This window comes from Haematobia irritans, chromosome 1 (assembly GCF_050003625.1).
Source record: "Haematobia irritans isolate KBUSLIRL chromosome 1, ASM5000362v1, whole genome shotgun sequence".
Classification (NCBI taxonomy): domain Eukaryota; kingdom Metazoa; phylum Arthropoda; class Insecta; order Diptera; family Muscidae; genus Haematobia; species Haematobia irritans.
Window position 1 is genome coordinate 80,174,367 of NC_134397.1, and position 21,377 is coordinate 80,195,743.

Genomic DNA, 21,377 nt, shown 5'->3' on the forward strand with positions numbered 1-21,377 from the left:
GCCTTAACGCAAAGAAATGCTCCCTTTTCCAGCGAGAAGTTAAATACCTGGGTCATCATGTGACTGCAGAGGGCATATCCACCGATGAAGACAAAATCCAAGCTGTCAGAGATTGGCCACGACCCGGAAATCTCCACGAATTAAGAAGTTTCCTTGGGTTATGTACATATTACCGACGATTCGTCCCAAACTTCGCCAGCATCGCCGCTAGTCTCCATAAATTGACGCAAAAAGGTCAGAAGTTCCAGTGGAGCGACGAACAGGAGGATTCATTCCAACATTTAAAAGAACTTTTATGTTCAGCTCCTGTTCTAGCGTATCCTATTCCGGGCGAAAAATTTGTTTTGGATACAGATGCTAGCGCGCATGGTATTGGAGGTGTGCTATCCCAACAGATAGACGGCAAGGAGAAGGTCATCGGATATTTCAGCCGAACGTTGTCCAAGCCCGAAAAGAACTACTGTGTAACGCGACGAGAGCTGCTAGCCGTCATAGAGAGTGTAAAACATTATCATAAATATTTGTATGGACAACATTTCTTGCTAAGGACTGATCACTCAGCTCTACGATGGTTGCTTCAATTCAAGAATCCGGAAGCTCAACTGGCACGTTGGATCGAGAGGCTCCAGAGCTATGATTTCAGTATCGAGCATAGAAAAGGTGGAAAACACGGTAACGCTGACGCTTTGTCACGTCGACCTTGCAGTATAGAATGCAAGCACTGCTCGAAAGCTGAACATAAGGAGGAGATTGTTGATATTCGGCTGTTACACATCGAATCTGGAGTGGACTGGCCAACAGAACAGCGTAAAGATCCCATTTTGAACAAAATTATTTCGGCAAAGGAAGAGAACAAGAAGCCCAGTAAGAAAGACATCGCAGCCGAAAGTCCACTTATGAAATCATACTGGGCTCAATGGGATAGTTTAGTTCTAGCCAATGGATCCCTGCAACGTAAATGGGAAAGCGAAGATGGCAAGAGCAGCCGAAATTTGATCATCGTTCCAGATTCCAAAATAAGAGACGTTTTGGCGGAGTTCCATAATGGTCCCAGTGGAGGTCATCTGGGAATAACCAAAACCGCCGATAAAGTGAAGCAACGATTCTACTGGGTTGGATGCCAGAAATCAATTGCTGAATGGGTAGCCAATTGCGGGAAGTGCATGAAGGCGAAAGGTCCAACAAGGAAAAGTCGAGGTCCTATGCAAGAATATAGACCAGGAGCCCCGTTTGAAAGAATAGCAATGGACGTGGCAGGCCCTTTCCCAGTAAGTGATTCTGGAAACCGTTATGTCCTTGTGGTCATGGATTACTTCAGCAAATGGCCGGAGGTGTATGCAATTCCAAACCAAGAGGCAAAAACGATTGTGGATGTGGTCAACAAAAACTGGATATGTCGCTACGGTGTGCCGTCCGAGATTCACTCAGACCAGGGAAGAAATTTTGAATCGGCCATATTCAAAGAGATGTGTGAATCCCTTGGTATCAAGAAAACGAGGACTACACCATTACATCCACAATCCGATGGCATGGTAGAAAGGTTTAATCGCACTCTGGAAGAACATCTTCGAAAAGTAGTGGACAACGGCCAGAGGGACTGGGACGAGCATATACCAAAGTTTTTGCTGTCGTATAGATCTGCCATTCATGATTCCACCTCTCGAACACCGGCCAATGTTCTATTCGGAACTGAGTTGACGTTGCCTGGAGATCTGATATTCGGCGCTAAACCTAATGAGCTCGCCATGGAAGAAAACAGAAACGACATCCCAAACACTTTCGGTGAAGTTCACGAATCAGTGCGCAACAAAATAAAAATGGTCAGCAACAGAATGAAGGCGAGATACGATCGTGCTGTAAATACTAAGGGCTTCCAAGAAGAAGAATTGGTTCTGCTATTTAACCCGCAACGAAAGAAAGGATTGTGTCCTAAACTGCAAACACAGTGGGAAGGCCCATACAAAGTCATCAAGAGGATCAATGATGTTGTATACCGGATTCAGAAGGACGACAGCCCTAGATCAAAGATGAAAGTTGTACATCTGGAACGATTGGCTCCTTACGGAACAGGTTCTGTGCCTGTTCGGGACGAACAGGCTTAAGCGGGAGGCAGTGTGACGAATTTGATAATTATAGACATAAGTTTATTTAAATTAGTTTCCGTTAATTTAAAATTTCAAATTGTAACGATAAAATTTCGCTATCACTTCTTGGAATCATCTATTCATTTTCTAGTATTTTCCTGAATTTCTTTTATGTTCTTTTGTTTGCTTACCGAAATGTTAGTTCTTACTCTCTCATAGAATAACAACCCCTTTGCTTTGTTATTTTGCTTTCTCATTTCATCTCATTGTCTATTGTCATTGTTGTTGTAGTAATGCGAGCATATATCTATGTGAGTGTGTATGTGTTTGGCAGCCACCAGACGAATAACTTAATGGTCGTAGATCCTTCTAGCCTTGTCTAAGAATGTTATGGCGTTGCCAGAATATTGTAGTGCTACCAGAATGTTCTCGTATTGCCACACCGTCATATATAAAAGCGCTCACATGCTGCTAACGAGTCAGTCTTAATTAAAGCGTCAAACGAATAACTTCAGTGTGAACGAATTGTAAAGTGTGAAGTCATAGTAAATAAATTGTAGATTGTCGTTATTTAAAAGAACTGTGTTTTAATTGTCCGGTAATTAAAAACGCCTAAATATAAAAACGTAACAGTATTGAAAACCACATGATTTTTTCGTTGCATTTTAGGGTAGTGTTTTGTCAAAGTTTTCTCATATTATCTTCAAAACCTTTTCAAAGATTTTGTTTGTTTGTTTGTTTATTCATTCAATATAATACAAAGGCCTAGTGGCCCATATAGTGTATTACACAGTAATAGATAATAACCATAGGCTACAGAAAAAAACTTTAAAATTAAAATCCTTACAACTAAATAAATACACATCACAACCAGTTTCCAAATCTAATACACTGAAATAATAATTCAAGTAGTACAAAGAAATTACAAATAACTAGTAAATAACCCCGTGTTAGCAACAAAAACTAAAGAACAGCGATGAAATAGTCAGTCAAGCGAAAAAAGAAAGATTTTTAGACATCAGGCATTAAAATACTCATAAAGTTTCAGTCGAAAGACATTATTACATTGAGAAAAAATACGTAAAGAATAGGGCAACACATTCCAGCACTTAGCAATCCTGACAACAAAAGACCTCATGTAAACAGAATTCCTCACAAGAGGAATGAGTAATTGAGGATTTCTCGTAGATCTACTGAATGAAAAGCACTCATACAATGCTAAAGGTTGACCACTTTTAATAATCTTATGAAACATGTGAAGTAGACGATTTCGTCAACATTTTGGCAAATTGGAAGTAATTCGCAAACAATTTGGAGATGTATTGAAGATGAGCTATTTCAAGTCAAATTGAATTTATGTTGAAAATTATATTTACCCTCAAACTGAAAAGTTGTTGCATTTGAAAAACGCTCATCCTGTGTTTATTGGGATATGACAACACTCATGTGAAATTACCTGTGTTTGTGTTTTGTGGTATTGTAAAAATGTAAAACAATATACGTTTATTGAAGGTAAGAAATTGTGAAATGTGAATACCTTCCATTGAAGCCTGTTTACATTAAACGGACTAAGATAATATATTTTTTATTCATTTCTTTTAGTGAGCAATTTTATTTCGTGAAATTGACCAATCAATCCCATCAACTCCACCATTTTATCAAATATATAAGAATATGTTTGCAATCTAAAGGTGGGTACCGTATTGATCTTTTAAAACTATATTTTTTTCATGAATACCTATTTTTATATAAGGCTTATAGAATAAAAAGAGCGTGATAGCTATCACTGGTTTAGAGTGCAAGTTAATGATTTTTTATGAATAAAGGTGGATATTAAGTTCGAGTTTTTTTCACTAAAGTGAAAACTAAATCAATAAAAAAAGGAATAAAATTATACATATTTGTTGTAGATGTTACTATAACTTGAAGGGGAATAGCCCACAGCAAGTTTACACAAAGTTTGTATTCCTTAAAAAGTATTATTAAAGAAAAGTAATCGTGAAAAAATGGCGATTTTAGCGGCTAAACTTGAACTTAATACTCACCTTAAGGCCGTAAAGGCCAGTATGCACCTCTAGCGAAATTTTCGGTAGCAAAAATTTATTTAAGTCTACAACAAAAAAATAGGGCTATGTACACACATTTTAAACCAGCTAATCGCTTTTAAAAATTGTTAATATATGTTCCAAATATTCCTTAAATAAATTGTTTATTATTTACAGACCTTTTAAAACTTTTACGCACACAATGATTGTAATAAATTAAACGTTTACTGCCAAAATATGCTTTTGACAACCCTGTTATTTTCATTAGAGGTGCGTACCAGCTTACGAAATTGAACGCTACCGAAAATTTCGTTAGCATAAATAGCAATGCATTTCTTATGGGAATGAAATTTTTCGCTAGAGGTGCATACCGGCCTTAAATAAATAAAATAAAAATAAATGCTGGCAGGGTTGGAAACATGAAAACTGAACATAGCGGAAAAATTTTTAATGCGACATCCCTACTACGAAATGGTTGGCCACGCGGAAAAATGACAGCTGTCAAATTTTGTTTCAGCTGCTTGATTGCGGCTAACTTCTGCTTTCTTTCTTTTTGACGTGCTCTTTTAGAAAAAGTGGTGTGTATTATTCAAAAAATCATTAAAAATTAAAAGCATCTTTTTTAAGACATTAACATGGTGCACAAAATATGCAAGCTCACATTTTGAAGTAGTAGATAAAGTGATCATTTTGCTCCATGTGTATTGGATAATATGGATAGCATCCAAGTGAAACTTTATTGTTTACAACTGCATTATTGTGCACCAGAATGAAATAGTTTTGTGATAAAAATTTCTGACAACCTACGTGTAATTTCAGCCCCAACATGACCATTCGCCCAGCATATAGGCCCAAAATCGTGAAGAAGCGCACTAAGCACTTCATCCGTCATCAGTCGGATCGTTATGCTAAATTGTCGGTAAGTAAAAATAAACAATTTTAAAATACACTATAAAACCTATTGCTTACAATTATTTTTTTTTCCATTTCAGCACAAGTGGCGTAAGCCAAAAGGTATCGACAACAGAGTACGTCGTCGCTTCAAGGGCCAATACTTGATGCCCAACATTGGTTATGGTTCCAACAAACGTACCCTTCATATGCTTCCCACAGGCTTCAAGAAGTTCTTAGTTCACAATGTTAAAGAACTCGAGGTCTTGATGATGCAAAACCGTGTATATTGTGGTGAAATCGCTCACGGTGTTTCCTCCAAGAAACGCAAGGAAATTGTTGAACGTGCCAAACAATTGTCCATCCGTTTGACAAATCCCAATGGTCGTGTTCGCTCTCAAGAAAATGAATAAACATTTTATGTTTATTTCAATTAATTTGTACTTTATTCTGCAACAGGATATGAATATAAATCTTAGACATTATGCTTTTGTGTTTTATCTTGCTCAGACTACGGAAAATGAATATAGTTCGTGAAAGTAAAAAATCTTCAATCGCTAGAAGTTCGTACAATTTTGCATTGTTTTTTGTAAGGCAAATATACAGTATGTCAAGAAAGTCTTTTGACATTGCCAAAATATTTAAAATTCCAGAAATAATTGAAATATTAAATATTTAATTTTCTGTTTTGCAGCAATGCTGTGTACGTATGTATATTTTTCAATATACATAGTAAAATATTTTTTTAAAATTTCATTATATTTAATTTTGGAACAAGTGTACTAAATGATTGTCCATGATTCATAGTGAAAATTTTCACGATTAAATGAGTACCGCTGCATTTGAAAGAAGATGGACTTGATGAGTATCATTAAAATTCAACATTAGAAAAGTTAACATTTTTTTGACTTGCTCTTGTAAACACAGTACGGTATAACATATTTGTTGTACGTCGTACTAAAATATTTTTGGAACAAGGGACCATCCGTCAATGGCTGGAACCCGTGTATATATTAGACATGTTGAAATGTGTGGGTATGTATGTGCCAGCATTGCCTAAATGTTTATCTGTTGCTTTGGCTTATCTCTCATATATTAGCCATATATATTGAAATCTAAAATTAACACGAATAATAATTTTGGCTCAAAATTGGGACAAAAGATGTACGTTTGGCAAAGATATTACCTAAGTTGACTACGAATATGAAAGAGTTTTGGATAATTTAAACCGGATTGAAATACAAATTTTAGCAAAAATTGGTGGTATATAAGAGAAAATTTTACTAAAGCTTATCAAGAAATATATGCTACAAAACTTAGCGGTAGATGATGTATGTAGGCTTGTTAGGATGTGTAGACCTTGGAGCAATACCTATATCAGCGACTGTTATTTACGTGACATAGATCCCGTCACTTGTGGTCAGGGTCTGAAAACCAATCCCAACTTTGATATAGGGATAAAACGAACAATTCTTTAAGGTGAGTACTAAGTTCGAGTTTAGCCCCAAAAACCAAAATAAATCAGTAAAAAAGAAGTATAAAATTAATGTCTTTGATGCAAATTTTAATATAACTTGATGGGGAATAGCCCAAAGTAACTTTCTGTAAAGTTTTTATTCTTTAAAATGGATTATTAAAGAAAAGTAATCGTAAAAAAATGAAGATTTTAGCGGCTAAACTCGAACTTAATACCCACCCTTAAGCAAAATCCAACATTTTGGAAATGTAGTTGATTTTAGGCAAAGTGTTTGTTTTTCACGAATTACATACTAATTTTTTAGGATACTTCTCACAAGTGCACAGCGATTCACGGTACTTTGATATCGGCTAAAATGGCAATATGGAGGCTAACATTGTTATTTTATACTACTGAGAGTATCATTCTTCAAATTCAACTTTTTATGTATTTGAAAATCGATTTTTCTTGTTGGCCATTTTTCGTCTTTTAGCTAAAAAGTTGAAATCATTCCTATCAACGATTATTAAATAATTGCTAAACTCAGGTAGATATGCATTGTCCATACGTACCATTTAATGTATTATTATTCAGAGGAATTGTAAATTAAAAAGCAATTATATGTGCTTTCTGTAATTGATTCCATTGTTGATCATTTGAAGAAATATTCTGCACAAGATACTCGGAGCTTGGCAATCCACTAAAGGAAAGCCGAACTTCCAATATGTTCCTCCTAGACGGCAATTAGTGCGTTACCAAGATGATGGACTCTTTGATATAATATAGACATTTTTTATTACTTATGTCGTCTGGAATGGTTCAAGCGAACATAGTTTATTTTCGCGGATAATATTGGAATAGAATAATATAATTTCGTACTTCGACCAGAAGAGTAACAACTAAGTTATTAAAGTTTTCGTTAATAGTACCAAACATTTAATTATTTTTGTATATTGTAGTTAAATATCGATTCATAATTTTTATTAATTAATATGTAAATTAACAAGGAGCTATATTTAGCTAGTTAAATAAGTTTATAACTTAAAAAATCACAACATATACATCAAATCGTTCTACACAATTATAAACGACAGGTTAAATGCGCGCTTTCCAAATTTCTTAAATATTTCAAGAACAACAATTTCGGATTTGTAACTATTGAAATAAATTGGAAATTTGAATCGGAAATCAATGTATCAAAAATTGTGTATTTTTAACTGAAATTATTTGGTAATACGTGCATAATTTGTAATAGTGACGTCAGAATTGCCTTTGAACATCCAAAGCTTTTAGTCATTGTTTAATATAGTAATAATGTTCAGCTAACATTATCTTTATATCTTATTAATTGCATATAATTTTCAGCACAAATAATAAGGAAAAATGGCTGTACATTTGTTTGAACTGTACAACAAACCGTCGGTTAATCTGTAAGGGATGTCAGTCGGTCGTATTGTCATTTCTTAAATTAATCTATATACAAAAATTTAACTAATAGTAACTATAAACATTTAACCGTTGTATTTCCTTCTTTACTTCGAGAAATTATATGTATATTACATGGATAGCTTTGGCTATTTGTATCAGATAATTTGGTGGGTGTTTCAATGTTGTCTTTATGCCATCAATTGGAAATTTCCATGGAGTGGTTGGAAGTCATCACTTTTTTTAGATTTTCATAGGCAGCATTCATGACACCCCAACTTACAAATGATCTCGCTGTGTTGAAGCCGCATCCACGGTAAAAATGAGCAACACTGTTCCCTCTTTCGCGGTAGATTTTCAGAAGCGACTGCGTCATGCTTTCGGATGGATGCCCCATGTCGCTTTGCATTGCTACTTTAATGACGTTCAGTGGGTAAAACAAAGTACTGACACTTGCCCCTATAATGGCACCAGACATAAATTCTTGCGCTGCTTTTGAAGATGCTGTTGACTACAAATAATACGAATGTTTTTCAAAGTTTTTTTTTTTTGCCTTATTGGAAAATATCTACTTACTCTTTGCGGTAAATGTATGCTTGCTTCTTCTCGCAAAATAAAGAACAACGCATTTGAAGGACCATTTCTCCAAAGCACGGGTACTATACCCCTATAAAGTTCCTTAAAACCATGGTGTGTCATAACATATCTGAAAAGTGATGAGTGGTTTTTTTCCTGTGATAAATCACGTCACAAAAACATAATCAGTATTCTTACTTAAAGGCATGCTGTGTATTTGCAAAATACTCATGATATTTGGAGTGTGCAAGCAGTGTCTGCACTCTTTCAAATGGCAGCAGTAAGGTCTCTACAGTCCCCGCCGCAATACCTGCTATTATTTTTGCCTTGTATGGATTCATACAGTAATCGTCAACGAGATAACGCCTCGTACCATCAAACACACCAAACATAATGGACAATGAGATGGTTTTCTGTGCCAAAGGAGGAAGCATTCCTCGATATAAAAACATGAGACCTTCATGTCGTAGCTGACTAAAGGCAGATGTTATTGGAACATCGTGCAGAATTTGGCGGAATATCATCTTGTATATGGGGTACGTAATCCCAATATTTACAAAAGCTGCTCCACATCCACAAGCGAACTCCTTCCATTGAAAGGATCCGAAGAAACGTTCTACGAACACACTATGTCCCTGGGGAATGTTATCGCCGTCATTGTCTCGTCTTTGTGCAGGATTTGGGTTTAAATGGGACTGTTTTTCCATCATTTTGCGATAACTTGGTTCCTAAGTTTTTTGTACAATCTTCCAATAATGCTAAACTGCTAACTCATCATTCCTAGGGTGCAACAATTTTTTGATATATGGTGTATGTGTTGTTATTGTCAACTTTGTGCCACACACAAACATAAACCTTATCGACTTGATTTCTATCATTTGCTACAATCCATAATAAACATCGTAATTCTGAATATTGTAAACATTATTAATTATATAATTTGTTTTAAGGAATCTGACGTAGATCATCACTCATTATTTACAAATTTAATCTGCCACAAACCGATACCAAAGAGATGTCCAGTTATATATTTTTCACAATCAAGTTTATTTTATATTAAGCTTAGTTTGTCAATGATTTCTAGAGTATATAAGTGTAACCTTATTTCCTATTGTTGTCAGTTTATTTATGAATTTGTACAAAGTTGCTTTTTGCTTCGCGATTTTGAGAACCTTGAAAATCCGTATGATGCAAATAGGCTTGCCAGACCGTTTTTATTGAGAGCATGTGCGAATAATCATGATAGAATAACCATTACGTAATAAAAAGTCGATAAAACAACTTCATGGAACATAATATAAATGAAAGAATTCTCGAAACTAATAGCCTGCTTCTGTATGTCGAACGAGCTCTATCGATCGACTGAAATGCATAGAAACAGCTGTTTTTGGTTATAAATTCAATTGTTTATTTCCATTGAAGGATGTTTGGTTAGCATGCCTGCATTTCGTGTGGGTTCAAACTCAGTTTCGACCAAACACCAAAAAAATTTTTCAGAGGGGGATTATCCCACCTCAGTAATGCTGGTGACATTTCTGAGTATTTCAAAGCTTCTCTAAGTGATTTCACTGTAATGTGGAACGCCGTTCGGACTCGGCTATAAAAAGGAGGTCCTTTGTCATTGAGCTTAACATAGAATCGGGCTGCACTCAGTGATAAGAGAGATGTTCACCACTGTGGTATCACAATGGACTGAATTATTAGACGCTTTACAGACTATCAGTTATTCCGGACGACAGTGCTCGAGTCGAACATATCCCATATATTGTGCATAGTAAGTGAGTAAGTATTTTTATTGAGTCTTCTTCTTTTTCGATAACAGGGTATGTTTTTAACGCTAAATGATAGTGAGAGAGATATAGAACTATAATTGTCTTATTCTAATACAGTGATTTGTAGGTGTATGCTACTTGCGATTTCATTTCAAGTGAGAAACATGTTGGTTAACATAAAGGGAGAGAATAGAGAGGTTTGCTCCCGGCCTCTAATGTGTCTTGACATGAATGGGTAATGTCAAATAAATAAATAAATAACAAAACAACTTAAAAACTACATAAATATAAATTGCACGTAATAAAATATGATTTGTGATATTAAGGTGTATATATACATATGCGTGTATCAAAAATGGTTGTGAGTTATATGGTTTTGTTCATTTTTTTTATTTTTTTTTAGCCTCTGTGAGTCCCAGGTACATGTTTTATGTAAAATTGTGGAGTAGAGTATTGGACTGGGTCGTTGTCGTTTACTGCATTTATAATTCCTATCGGTGAGAGGTATGCTGAGTCAGTCCAGCTGATAGATTTTTCGGGTTCATGTATTTCATTCAATAGTACGTTTTCGTGGAATTCCAGGTTACCGGCAAACTGTTTTTGAAGACGAAAGGCAAATTTGCAGAAGGGCTCGATTCCTGAAGAGTTATAGATGTACGTATTCGAATACTTCTTATGTTGGGATTCGTAATGTATATTGATGCATTTACGCAGAATTGTCCTCTCGAATACTTCTATTTCTTTGGCAACAGTTGGTGAAATTGCAAACCAGATTGGGAATCCGTAAGCCAGTAATGGTCTGACAACCACTTTGTAAAGCAGTAATTTTGTTTGTTGGGGTAAATATTTGTTGTTGAGGAGGTATGTGAATATTCCAGCAATTCGTTTCGCCTTTGCTCTCTGGAACAACTGATCGTGGACATTTCCCCGATGGATTTCGGATACAAATGGTTTCTGATTTTGAGGCGTTTATTTTAATACCCCACGTTTTGTAATATTTGTGAATATCTTTTAGATGTTCTAGTGCGTGATCTAAGGCTTGTTGTGGTGATTTGTTGTGAGCGTATATTAAGCAGTCGTCTGCATACAGCGTTGTCTGTAGTGTGTGGACAGTTTGCCAATGTTTGAGAGCATGGAGATTGGTCGAAATTCTGCTGGGGTCTCGCTATTGGGTTTCTTTTTAATCGGAATGATAATTGCATTTTTCCAAGCTGTTGGGAAGTAACAGTTGTTGATGCAGTTATTGAATAAGCATGATAGTAGATTTATTGTACTGTCGGGGAACTTCTTAATTATGAAGTTGGAGATGTTGTCGCAACCGGTCGATTTCTTAGAGTTTAATCTTTGAATATATATTCCGACATTCCGTCCGGAATAACTGATAGTAAAGCGCATTACAGACTATCGATAAATGTGTTATCGATCCCATAAATATGCAGCAGTATCGATTATGCCTTCGGACTTAACTTATAATGTGCACAATATATGGGATATGTTCGACACGAGCACTGTCGTCCGGAATAACTGATAATGTGTAAAGTGCATAACAAAGCCATCTTTTTTCTACAAATTCGTGCGAAAAGACCTATTGATGTCATTGTTTTAACGGCGTCGTTGCGACGCTGTAAATCCTACTGTAGGTTATTCCAAAAATGTATGCTTCGGTATGTTATCGAATTAGGACCGCTTTTCAATTTGTTGACACTTCGTAGGCTTTTTGGTACCGAGGACTTTTCCCGAAATAAAATAAACAAAGAGTATTAGCAAAAAAATAATTCACATCCCATTATATGTTTGAAAATGGAGCGCCCAATGTGCCACATCTGTCTGGAAACAAATTATAAGGCATTGCACGCTGAAGAAGTTTATAAAGCCAAGGCACCCAAGTCAAAGAAAACTATATTGGATATAATAAGGCACATATCTAGAGTAATCAAAGTCACGTTTAATGTACCAGCCAGAGCAAGAGTTTGTGTTGGATGCTACAAGGAACTCATACGCTACGATTGCTTTGTGGTAGAGCTTTTAGAAGTGCAAAAATGTTTAACGGAAAAAATTACTAATCGATTAAAAGGAGTGAAAACAGTTGTTTTGAAGGAGGAAAATATTCGGTCAGTCAACAGCTCGACTGATTCCAATCAGTTAGTGGAGATGGTCGACGGTAGTGATTATGAGCCAGATGATGATATTGAAGATAATGCTTTCGATAGTGACAACATAATTGAAGAAACAGAAATCATAGAAGGAGAATTCGATGACGTCGTAGATGCCGATGATATAAATAGGGAACATCTTGGTTATGCTTGTCCTGTTTGCAATATTAAATTGGAAAGTAAAAAGGCTCTAAATTTACATTTGGATAACGATCATAAAACAAGAGTTACGTGCAGTGAATGTGGTGCTCAAGTACGCAATGAGGAATACTTGGTACTTCATATGAATATTCATAATGGCAAAACAGAAACTGAGTGTAGTTTCTGTGATAAGAAATTTGCTAGACGTGCAAACGTTATTCGACACATGGAAATACATTTTGACAAGAAAAAGCATCAATGTGAACGTTGTGGAATGTTCTTCTCCCAATCAACAGTTTTCTTCAATCATCGTTTACAACACGAAGCGGAAGATAACCCTCTAATTTGTCCTATATGTAGTCAAAGTTTCAAAACTAAAAGAACATACAAAAGACATATGATAACGCACCAAGATGATAGGCCTCGTTATAGTTGTGAAAATTGCGGAAAAATATTTGTTGACAAGTATACTCTCAAAATGCACTACCAGACACATCATAAAGAAGAAGACGTTGAGACTCCCAAGAAGAAACAAAAATTGTCTTCTGAGGAACAAGACCAAGTTTTATTTACGTGTGTCATTTGTCACGACATATTTTTAATGCAAGATCTGTTCAATGAACACATGCAAAATGAGCACGATGTTATAATGGACTCCTAATTTTAAATTTGATATCTATCTTACCGTCGGCATTTTGTCTACGGTATATATTCTATTGAGAAATTAAATGTTAAGCGTTTTCATTAATAAATAGCTCGGATCATCCCCAAACTCAAAATTTTACTGTAATTGGCATATAATTAAAACAGAAAACTTGGCATAACGGTCAACAAGAAATAGCAAACAGTTTGGAAAAAATGTAAAATTAGTTAGTGTTTGTTTACTAAAACAGAGTGCCACAAAGCATGAAGTAGTTTGGATTAGGATGCAAATTTTATAGAAATATCAAGTAACTTTCGAATTTTCATTGGAACAATGAAACGATCAATTTGGAAAAAGTCTCTTAACTTTGCAAACACTTTTGCAACGCGTAATGCAAACATTAAAAAAAGAGTTAAATATAAGGAAAAATATTGCTAAACTTTTTAGGGGTTGAAACTTCATGTGTGGAAAATTGTTAACTATATACGGAGATTCATTTTGGAGGAAATTTATTGGAGATACAGATCTGTTATTTTCCATTCCATATGTATAAGATTTAACATATGTATAAGACATAACATTTTTATTGAACAATTTCAGCATTGTAAAATATCAATAAAGGTAGATATGGCTTAGAAATCATATTCAGTGAAACCTCTCAAAAAACTTGACGCACGGATACCTCTTAAAAGTGGGCAATTTTTGGTAGACGTTTACTATATTATCATAATGGGAGCCACCGTGGTGCAATGGTTAGCATGCCCGCCTTGCATACACAAGGTCGTGGGTTCGATTCCTGCTTCGACCGAACACCAAAAAGTTTTTCAGCGGTGGATTATCCCACCTCAGTAATGTTGGTGACATTTCTGAGGGTTTCAAAGCTTCTCTAAATGGTTTCACTGCAAGGAGGTCCCTTGTCATTGAGCTTAACATGGAATCGGGCAGCACTCAGTGATAAGAGAGAAGTTCACCAATGTGGTATCACAATGGACTGAATAGTCTAAGTGAGCCTGATACATCGGGCTGCCAACTAACCTAACCTATTATTTATGCGTGATTCCAACGGTACATGAAGTTTTTTCGTTTATTACAGAATCCTCGATTATACAATAACAATAGTGTATCTGAATCAAATGCGTGTTCGCATTGCTGCCATTAATTTTATTTCAGTTTATATAAAGCACTGGTTTATCTCTTCTCGGTATAGCTAGTAAACTTTGTCAAAGTTTAAAAGATTGTACATACATATTATGATTCGTACAAACTTTGAGGTCTTGGATATAATAAAAAGTGGTTCTCCTTTTTGACCTTCACGTAGCATCGCGCCCATTAATAAGAGAGTACCCACTTTAGAGAGCGTTCAGTATACTAACTTCTCCGAGTAAGGTAACCATACAGCAGAAAAATTTGCTGAAAAAGGGATAGTAGTCACTCTTTGCGGAAATAACAAACGTCGCAGCCTGTTTTAGATTGGCAGGACCAAACTAGGTAAACTATGGGGCTATCGTAATACAACAGCAGACGTCGAATTCTGTCTTAGCATTTATTTTACATTATGACTTTGAGCTAGATACATCTCAATTTTATTAATATCGGTACAAACTTTATTTGTTAATTATTTATTTCGGTACAAACTTAAGTGCTTGGTATTAAAGAAACTACTGTACTTAATAACCTTCATCTGATATTTCAATATTGTAATCCTTGTAAGTTTTGAGTAGAATATTTCTTGTCTCTGCATGATCCGCTTTACCATATCCCTGTACAAGAGTAAATATTAAAAATAAGCAAATTCAATGAAGTGCTTTAGAAATCTAACCTGGGAGTATCCGTAAACTTTAAGAAGTTTTGCCGAAGCATTGTGTTCAATTCTACCACCGCCTAGACATTCGGTGTCTAAGCCTAGCCCTTGACAGGAAGTACTGGCACGCTCATATATATCAGCTAAAATATTTTTAGTTACTCAAATTCAAGCAAGGCTAGGATTAACTGCAATTTAGTGTCACCTTACCGAATTACTTGAAACGCATATCATAAAGCTTGACGGGCTGATTCTAAAGATTCAGGCCCTTTCCAGGGCAATGACTTACTTCTTACTTAATTACTTTATAATTTCAAGTAATTCGGTGTGGGTTCACTAAAATGTCCAAATATATTATCTCATCTTACAATGCCATTGACAATCGCCGTATCCCCTTACAATGAGTTTGTGCGGCTCCACACCGCCTTCTTGCACTTTTCCATATACCTATACCATAAAAAGAGAAGTGGTCTTCAATGACTGCCGAAACATGACTTAGGTGCGCCTTCTACCTTAATAAGAACGTATTTGAATATGCCTTCTTCTATTTCCACATCTTTCACAGCCTCTAGCTTTGGATCAGCCATTGTATAACAATTTTTAAATTCTTTAAATATATATTTTTTAACGTTTAATGATAACGATTTCAAGTTTAAAACCTACGATATCCAAATGCGCGATGTAATCCTCGACTAAAAACTGTCCTTAGCATTTCGTCTATTTTTATATTTCATGATACAATAAGAAGGATCTATGTGTGAGCGCCAGCTGATAGCACATGCTTCTCCAACACAGGGCGACATAATGATGTAAAAACAAGGTGACATCTCTGAAACAGCCCTGCCAACATTTTTTGAATTTCACGGCACTTCCGAGAAGCGCCACCACGTTGCAAACAGTCGTATACAATATCCAAAACTTATCGCAAAAGTGCCGTCACTATTGAGAAGTTGTGCCACGCCAAGTTACTACAAACAAGTATCGCACGAGTGCAATTATTATGTGCCCTTTTAGATAGATTTAGAACGACGCCAATAAGAGCCCTTTCAAACTATTAGAAGAAGTGAATTTTAAGATAGTTGTAAAAGAATCATTGTGGTCAAATAAAATACGATTGTTTAGATGTTTACTTCATTTTCCTTTTTATTTAAATAGATTATATTAAGCTAGTTGCGCACGGCATTTCACAAAATAAAGGGTGATTCTTTTGAGGTTAGGATTTTCATGCATTAGTATTTGACAGATCACGTGGGATTTCAGACATGGTGTCAAAGAGAAAGATGCTCAGTATGCTTTGACATTTCATCATGAATAGACTTACTAACGAGCAACGCTTGCAAATCATTGAATTTTATTACCAAAATCAGTGTTCGGTTCGAAATGTGTTTATCGACAAATTTTGTTCAGCGATGAGGCTCATTTCTGGTTGAATGGCTACGTAAATAAGCAAAATTGCCGCATTTGGAGTGAAGAGCAACCAGAAGCCGTTCAAGAACTGCCCATGCATCCCGAAAAATGCACTGTTTGGAGTGGTTTGTACGCTGGTGGAATCATTGGACCGTATTTTTTCAAAGATGCTGTTGGACGCAACGTTACGGTGAATGGCGATCGCTATCGTTCGATGCTAACAAACTTTTTGTTGCCAAAAATGGAAGAACTGAACTTGGTTGACATGTGGTTTCAACAAGATGGCGCTACATGCCACACAGCTCGCGATTCTATGGCCATTTTGAGGGAAAACTTCGGAGAACAATTCATCTCAAGAAATGGACCGGTAAGTTGGCCACAAAGATCATGCGATTTGACGCCTTTAGACTATTTTTTGTGGGGCTACGTCAAGTCTAAAGTCTACAGAAATAAGCCAGCAACTATTCCAGCTTTGGAAGACAACATTTCCGAAGAAATTCGGGCTATTCCGGCCGAAATGCTCGAAAAAGTTGCCCAAAATTGGACTTTCCGAATGGACCACCTAAGACGCAGCCGCGGTCAACATTTAAATGAAATTATCTTCAAAAAGTAAATGTCATGGACCAATCTAACGTTTCAAATAAAGAACCGATGAGATTTTGCAAATTTTATGCGTTTTTTTTAAAAAAAAAGTTATCAAGCTCTTAACAAATCACCCTTTATAAAATGGCACTTCTAACAATAGTGATGGCAAAATACTTTCATGTACATTTAGTACTTTTTGATACGCTTCCCTCATAACAGTTGGCGATTTTTCCCTGCCAACATTTTTTGAATTTGACGGCGCTTCTGAGAATCCCCACCACGTCGAAAACAGTCGTATACGATATCCAAAACTCCTCGCAAAATTGCCATCACTATTGAGAAGTTGTACCACGCCAAGTTACTACAAAAAAGTATCGCTTGAGTGCAATTATTAGGTGCAATAAGAGCCCCTTCAAACTATCAGAAAAAGTACATTTTAAGATATTTGTAAAAGAATCATTGTTGGGCTTGGCGTTTCACAAAATATAAAATGGCACTTCTAACAGTAGTGATGGCAAAATACTTTCATGTATATTTTGTACTTTTTGATATGCTTCCCCCATCACAGTTGGCGATTGTTGTAGTGACATTTACGAGTCTGTGGTAGCGATGAGGATGAAATGGAACTTTGAAATGCTGGCAGGGTTGTAGTGTCACTTACGAATCTATGGTAGCGATGATGATGAAATGTAACTTTGAAATGCTGGCAGGGTTTTTATACATTGTTTCAATTATATCAAGGGCGAAATAACTCTGCCAACATTTTTGAATTTGACGGGACATCCCAGGATCCCCACCACTACGAAAACGGTCGTATTCGATATCTAAATCTCATCAAAAAAGTCACTATTGACAAGTTGTACCGCTACATGCAACTAAATTAAAAGGTTATTATAACCCTGCCATCATTTCAAAGTTCCATTTCATCCTCATCGCTACCACAGACTCGTAAGTGACACTGCAACAATCGCCAACTGTGATGGGGGAAGCGTATGAAAAAGTATGAAATGTACATGGAAGTATTTTGCCATCACTATTGTTACAAGAGTCATTTTATATTTTGTGAAACACCAAGCGCAACTAGCTTCTTATAATTTATTTATATAAAATCGATAATGAAGTGCGGAAAAAACATAGTTATTTCGCTTAAAATTGTAAAGGTATATTGGTGAACAATTTTTTACTTTCCAAATGGAATTAAGTGATTGTTTTTCAGATATTTTACAGACACGCTCCATCGAGAATAAAAACCCTGGCTGATAGACGCTGCAACATGTAACTTGCAACTAGTAAATCAACATCATTCTATTATTAATGAAAAAAAAATATGTTAAATGTGTTGTGATAGTGGTATAAATGCTATATTTATAAGAATTTATAAATGTTTAATCAAATTAATAACCAACTAAACAATCGTGTTTTACTTGACCACAATGATTCTTTTACAACTATCTTATAATGCACCTTTTCTGATTGTTTGAAGGGGATCTTATTGGCATCATTCTAAATTTATTAAAAAAGATGCTGGCAGGGAATACTTTTATTATTTTGAAACAAACGTACCCAATATATGTAAAATTGCAAAAAATATTGCTTTTAAGGCCGGTATGGCCCTCTTGCGAAAAATGTCTTTCCCATAATTGCCATTTATGCTAACGAAATTTTCGGTATGTTCATAACATCCCTGCCACCATTTCAAAGTTCCATTTCGTACTCGCCGCTACCACTGACTCGTGACACTACAACAATCGTGACACTGCAACATCAACCGTGATGGGGGAAGCGTATCAACAAGTAAGAAATTTACATTAAAGTATTTTGCCATTACTATTGTTACAAGAGCCATTTAATATTTTGTCAAGCACAACTACCCTGCCAGCATTTCAAAGTTCCATTTCATCCTCCACGCTACCACAGACTCGTAAGTGACACTGCAACAATCGCCAACTGTGATAGTATTTTTCCATCACTATTCGCATGAAAGTATTTTGCCATCACTATTGTTACAAGAGCCATTTTATATTTTGTGAAACACCAAGCACAACTAGCTTCTTATAATTTATTTAAATAAAAATGATAGTGAAGTGCTGAAAACATAGTTATTTCGTTTAAAATTGTGAAAGGTATATTGGTGAACAATTTTTGACTTTCCAAATGGAATAAAGTGATAGTTTTTTAAATATTTTTCCAGACACGCTGCCTCAATAGGGAATAAAGGCACTGGCTGATAGACGCTACAAAATGCAACTTGTAACTCAACATCAATCTTTTATTAATACATAAAAATATGTTAAATGTGATGTGATAGTCGTATAAATGTTATATTTATGAGAATTTATAAATGTTTAATAAAATTAATAAACATCTAAAAAATCGTGTTTTACTTGACCACATTGATTCTTTTACAACTATCTTAAAATGAACTTTGTCTGATTGTTTGAAGGGGCTCTTATTGGCCTCCTTCTAAATGTATCCAGAAGGGCACCTAATAATTGCACTCATGCGATACTTTTTTGTAGTAACTTGGCATGCAAGGCATATTAATTAAAGGTAAAGTCACGAGCAAACGTGTGTACACCCCATGATATTTAGAAAGTCAAACTAAAATGGCAGGTCACTTAAGTTGACATTTTGTGTATGTGTAGTGTTGTTGTATTGTAATATTTATGTACACAAAGAATGTAAACAAATCTACTAAACGTAAACAAAGCCTTTGACAAGATGAATGTCGATATTAGTCACCTAATTGCATGACTTTACCTCTTTAATATGCCTTGCTTGGCATGGTACAACTTCTCAATAGTGACGGCGCTTTTCCGAGGATATCGTATACGACTGTTTTCGACGTAGTGGGGATTCTCAGAAGCGCCCCCAAATTCAAAAAATGTGGGCAGGGTTTAGTTGCTATATAATAAGCTATAGCTTATTACAATTTATTTAAATAAAAATGAAGTGCTGAAAACGCGATTTTCTCAACAATTTCTCGACATAATTATTCCCTAAAGGCCGGTACTATGTTCATTCTTGCGAAAAATTTTTATGGAAACCATTATTTCGCACATAGAAAGCGGCGTTTTTTAGGTATCTTGGAGCGCTATTTTACAGGGAGCGATATTGGATTAAGTTGGTGGTGTTGCTTGTTTTTACAAAATAACATTTTATTTTTCCTTGGGCAATTGATCTGCTATTCCTTTGATCCTTTGTATAGTTTCGGAACAAAAATATGGTCCGTGTTTGATTTATAAACCCGCACAAATAGTTTTTAATAACTAAATTATTTCTTAATTCACATTGCAAATGGCGCCGTGCTATAAACGTCAGTTTTTCAACACGAAAAAACAAAGTATCACAAATGGAAAAAATTTCGCAAATTTTTCGCATTTTTTGGTTTTGTATAGAGTTTCAACGCGAAAACCGAACAGAGTACCGGTCTTAAAGGTGGGTATTAAGTTCGAGTTTAAGGTAGGTACTATGTTCTGTTTTCGCGTTGAAATTTTCGCGGTTACTTTATTAAAACAGTTCAATATGAAGCAGAAAAATTAACTCACTTGACGCGCACTTTCTTTTTCCTAAAGATTTCGGCGAGACTTTACAGGAATATGTTTATTTTCATTTATAAGGAAAAGTAATCGCGAAAATAAAGTGGTTTTCAACTCGAACACCAAACATAGTACCCACCTTTAAGGTGGGTATTAAGTTCGAGTTTAAAGGTGGGTACTATGTTTGTTGGCACGAAAAAAACTTCACTTAACCATTCTTTCGCGTTGAATAATGAGAGTGTTGACAATACATTTCGAACGAAGAAAACAGCTATTTTGGAGCTATTCCGCGTTTATTTCTCCGCAATTTAATTGACAACATAGCCAAATGTCATACTATTTTTACTTATACATACGCAGCAGCTGATTGTTTACATACACGCATTCATGATAATTGTTTTGAAAAGTGTTTTTCTACCAGTTTTTGGATTGTTTTGCAAAAAAATCTAATACAGCACTGGACACTAATAATTGTTAAGAATAAAGCTCCAGCCGCTCTACTCCTGGTGTCTTACCACATTCTGCAACAGCTTTTACAACATGTGGTACATTGTCTTCTTCAGCTTTTCCAAATGGATACCGTCAATTTGTAACGCACATCAAAAAAAAACATATAATTCCGGTGTTATGCTAACTTTTACATCATGCGCAGCAATGGACTCATTCATCAACAAACTTAATTCGTTGGTGTCCATAATATCTACACAATCGCATTGCAATACCATGCTGTTGCCGCCTCACTAGCAATTTCAAATCCAGTGGTCACCACCACGGTTCCCACAAAGGATAATAACGCCATTTCATTTGCCAATGTTGTTACATCGGGGGGAACAACCAACTTAAGCCCATAACTCAAGTT

General features: G+C 35.6%; 4 protein-coding genes and 1 long non-coding RNA gene across 5 annotated transcripts; 3 read left to right on the forward strand and 2 right to left on the reverse strand.

Moving 5' to 3' along the window:
- The first annotated feature begins 4,588 nt into the window (after positions 1-4,588).
- On the forward strand, positions 4,589-5,505 carry RpL32 (Ribosomal protein L32). The gene is made up of 3 exons (XM_075290938.1): positions 4,589-4,707; positions 4,949-5,048; positions 5,122-5,505. The coding sequence occupies exons 2-3, from the start codon at positions 4,956-4,958 to the stop codon at positions 5,431-5,433; spliced, it is 405 nt and encodes a 134-aa protein (XP_075147053.1). The 5' UTR covers positions 4,589-4,707; positions 4,949-4,955; the 3' UTR covers positions 5,434-5,505.
- A 2,481-nt stretch (positions 5,506-7,986) lies between these two features.
- Positions 7,987-9,667, reverse strand: LOC142221280 (mitochondrial nicotinamide adenine dinucleotide transporter SLC25A51). The gene is made up of 3 exons (XM_075290942.1): positions 8,676-9,667; positions 8,478-8,607; positions 7,987-8,412 (listed from the first exon to the last, which is right to left on the reverse strand). Exons 1-3 carry the CDS (start codon positions 9,185-9,187, stop codon positions 8,101-8,103), a joined length of 954 nt encoding a protein of 317 aa, XP_075147057.1. The 5' UTR covers positions 9,188-9,667; the 3' UTR covers positions 7,987-8,100.
- Positions 9,668-11,932: 2,265 nt separating this feature from the next.
- On the forward strand, positions 11,933-13,322 carry LOC142221278 (serendipity locus protein delta-like). Its single transcript, XM_075290940.1, has one exon. It carries the CDS (start codon positions 12,050-12,052, stop codon positions 13,202-13,204), a length of 1,155 nt encoding a protein of 384 aa, XP_075147055.1. The 5' UTR covers positions 11,933-12,049; the 3' UTR covers positions 13,205-13,322.
- A 1,445-nt stretch (positions 13,323-14,767) lies between these two features.
- LOC142221279 (sex-regulated protein janus-A-like) lies at positions 14,768-15,775 on the reverse strand. The gene is made up of 5 exons (XM_075290941.1): positions 15,651-15,775; positions 15,500-15,594; positions 15,356-15,434; positions 15,006-15,130; positions 14,768-14,946 (listed from the first exon to the last, which is right to left on the reverse strand). Exons 1-5 carry the CDS (start codon positions 15,697-15,699, stop codon positions 14,854-14,856), a joined length of 441 nt encoding a protein of 146 aa, XP_075147056.1. The 5' UTR covers positions 15,700-15,775; the 3' UTR covers positions 14,768-14,853.
- Positions 15,776-18,986: 3,211 nt separating this feature from the next.
- Positions 18,987-19,352, forward strand: LOC142239511 (uncharacterized). Its single transcript, XR_012723056.1, has 2 exons — positions 18,987-19,102; positions 19,171-19,352. It is a non-coding gene; the product is annotated as an uncharacterized LOC142239511 (long non-coding RNA).
- The last annotated feature ends 2,025 nt before the right edge of the window (positions 19,353-21,377 follow it).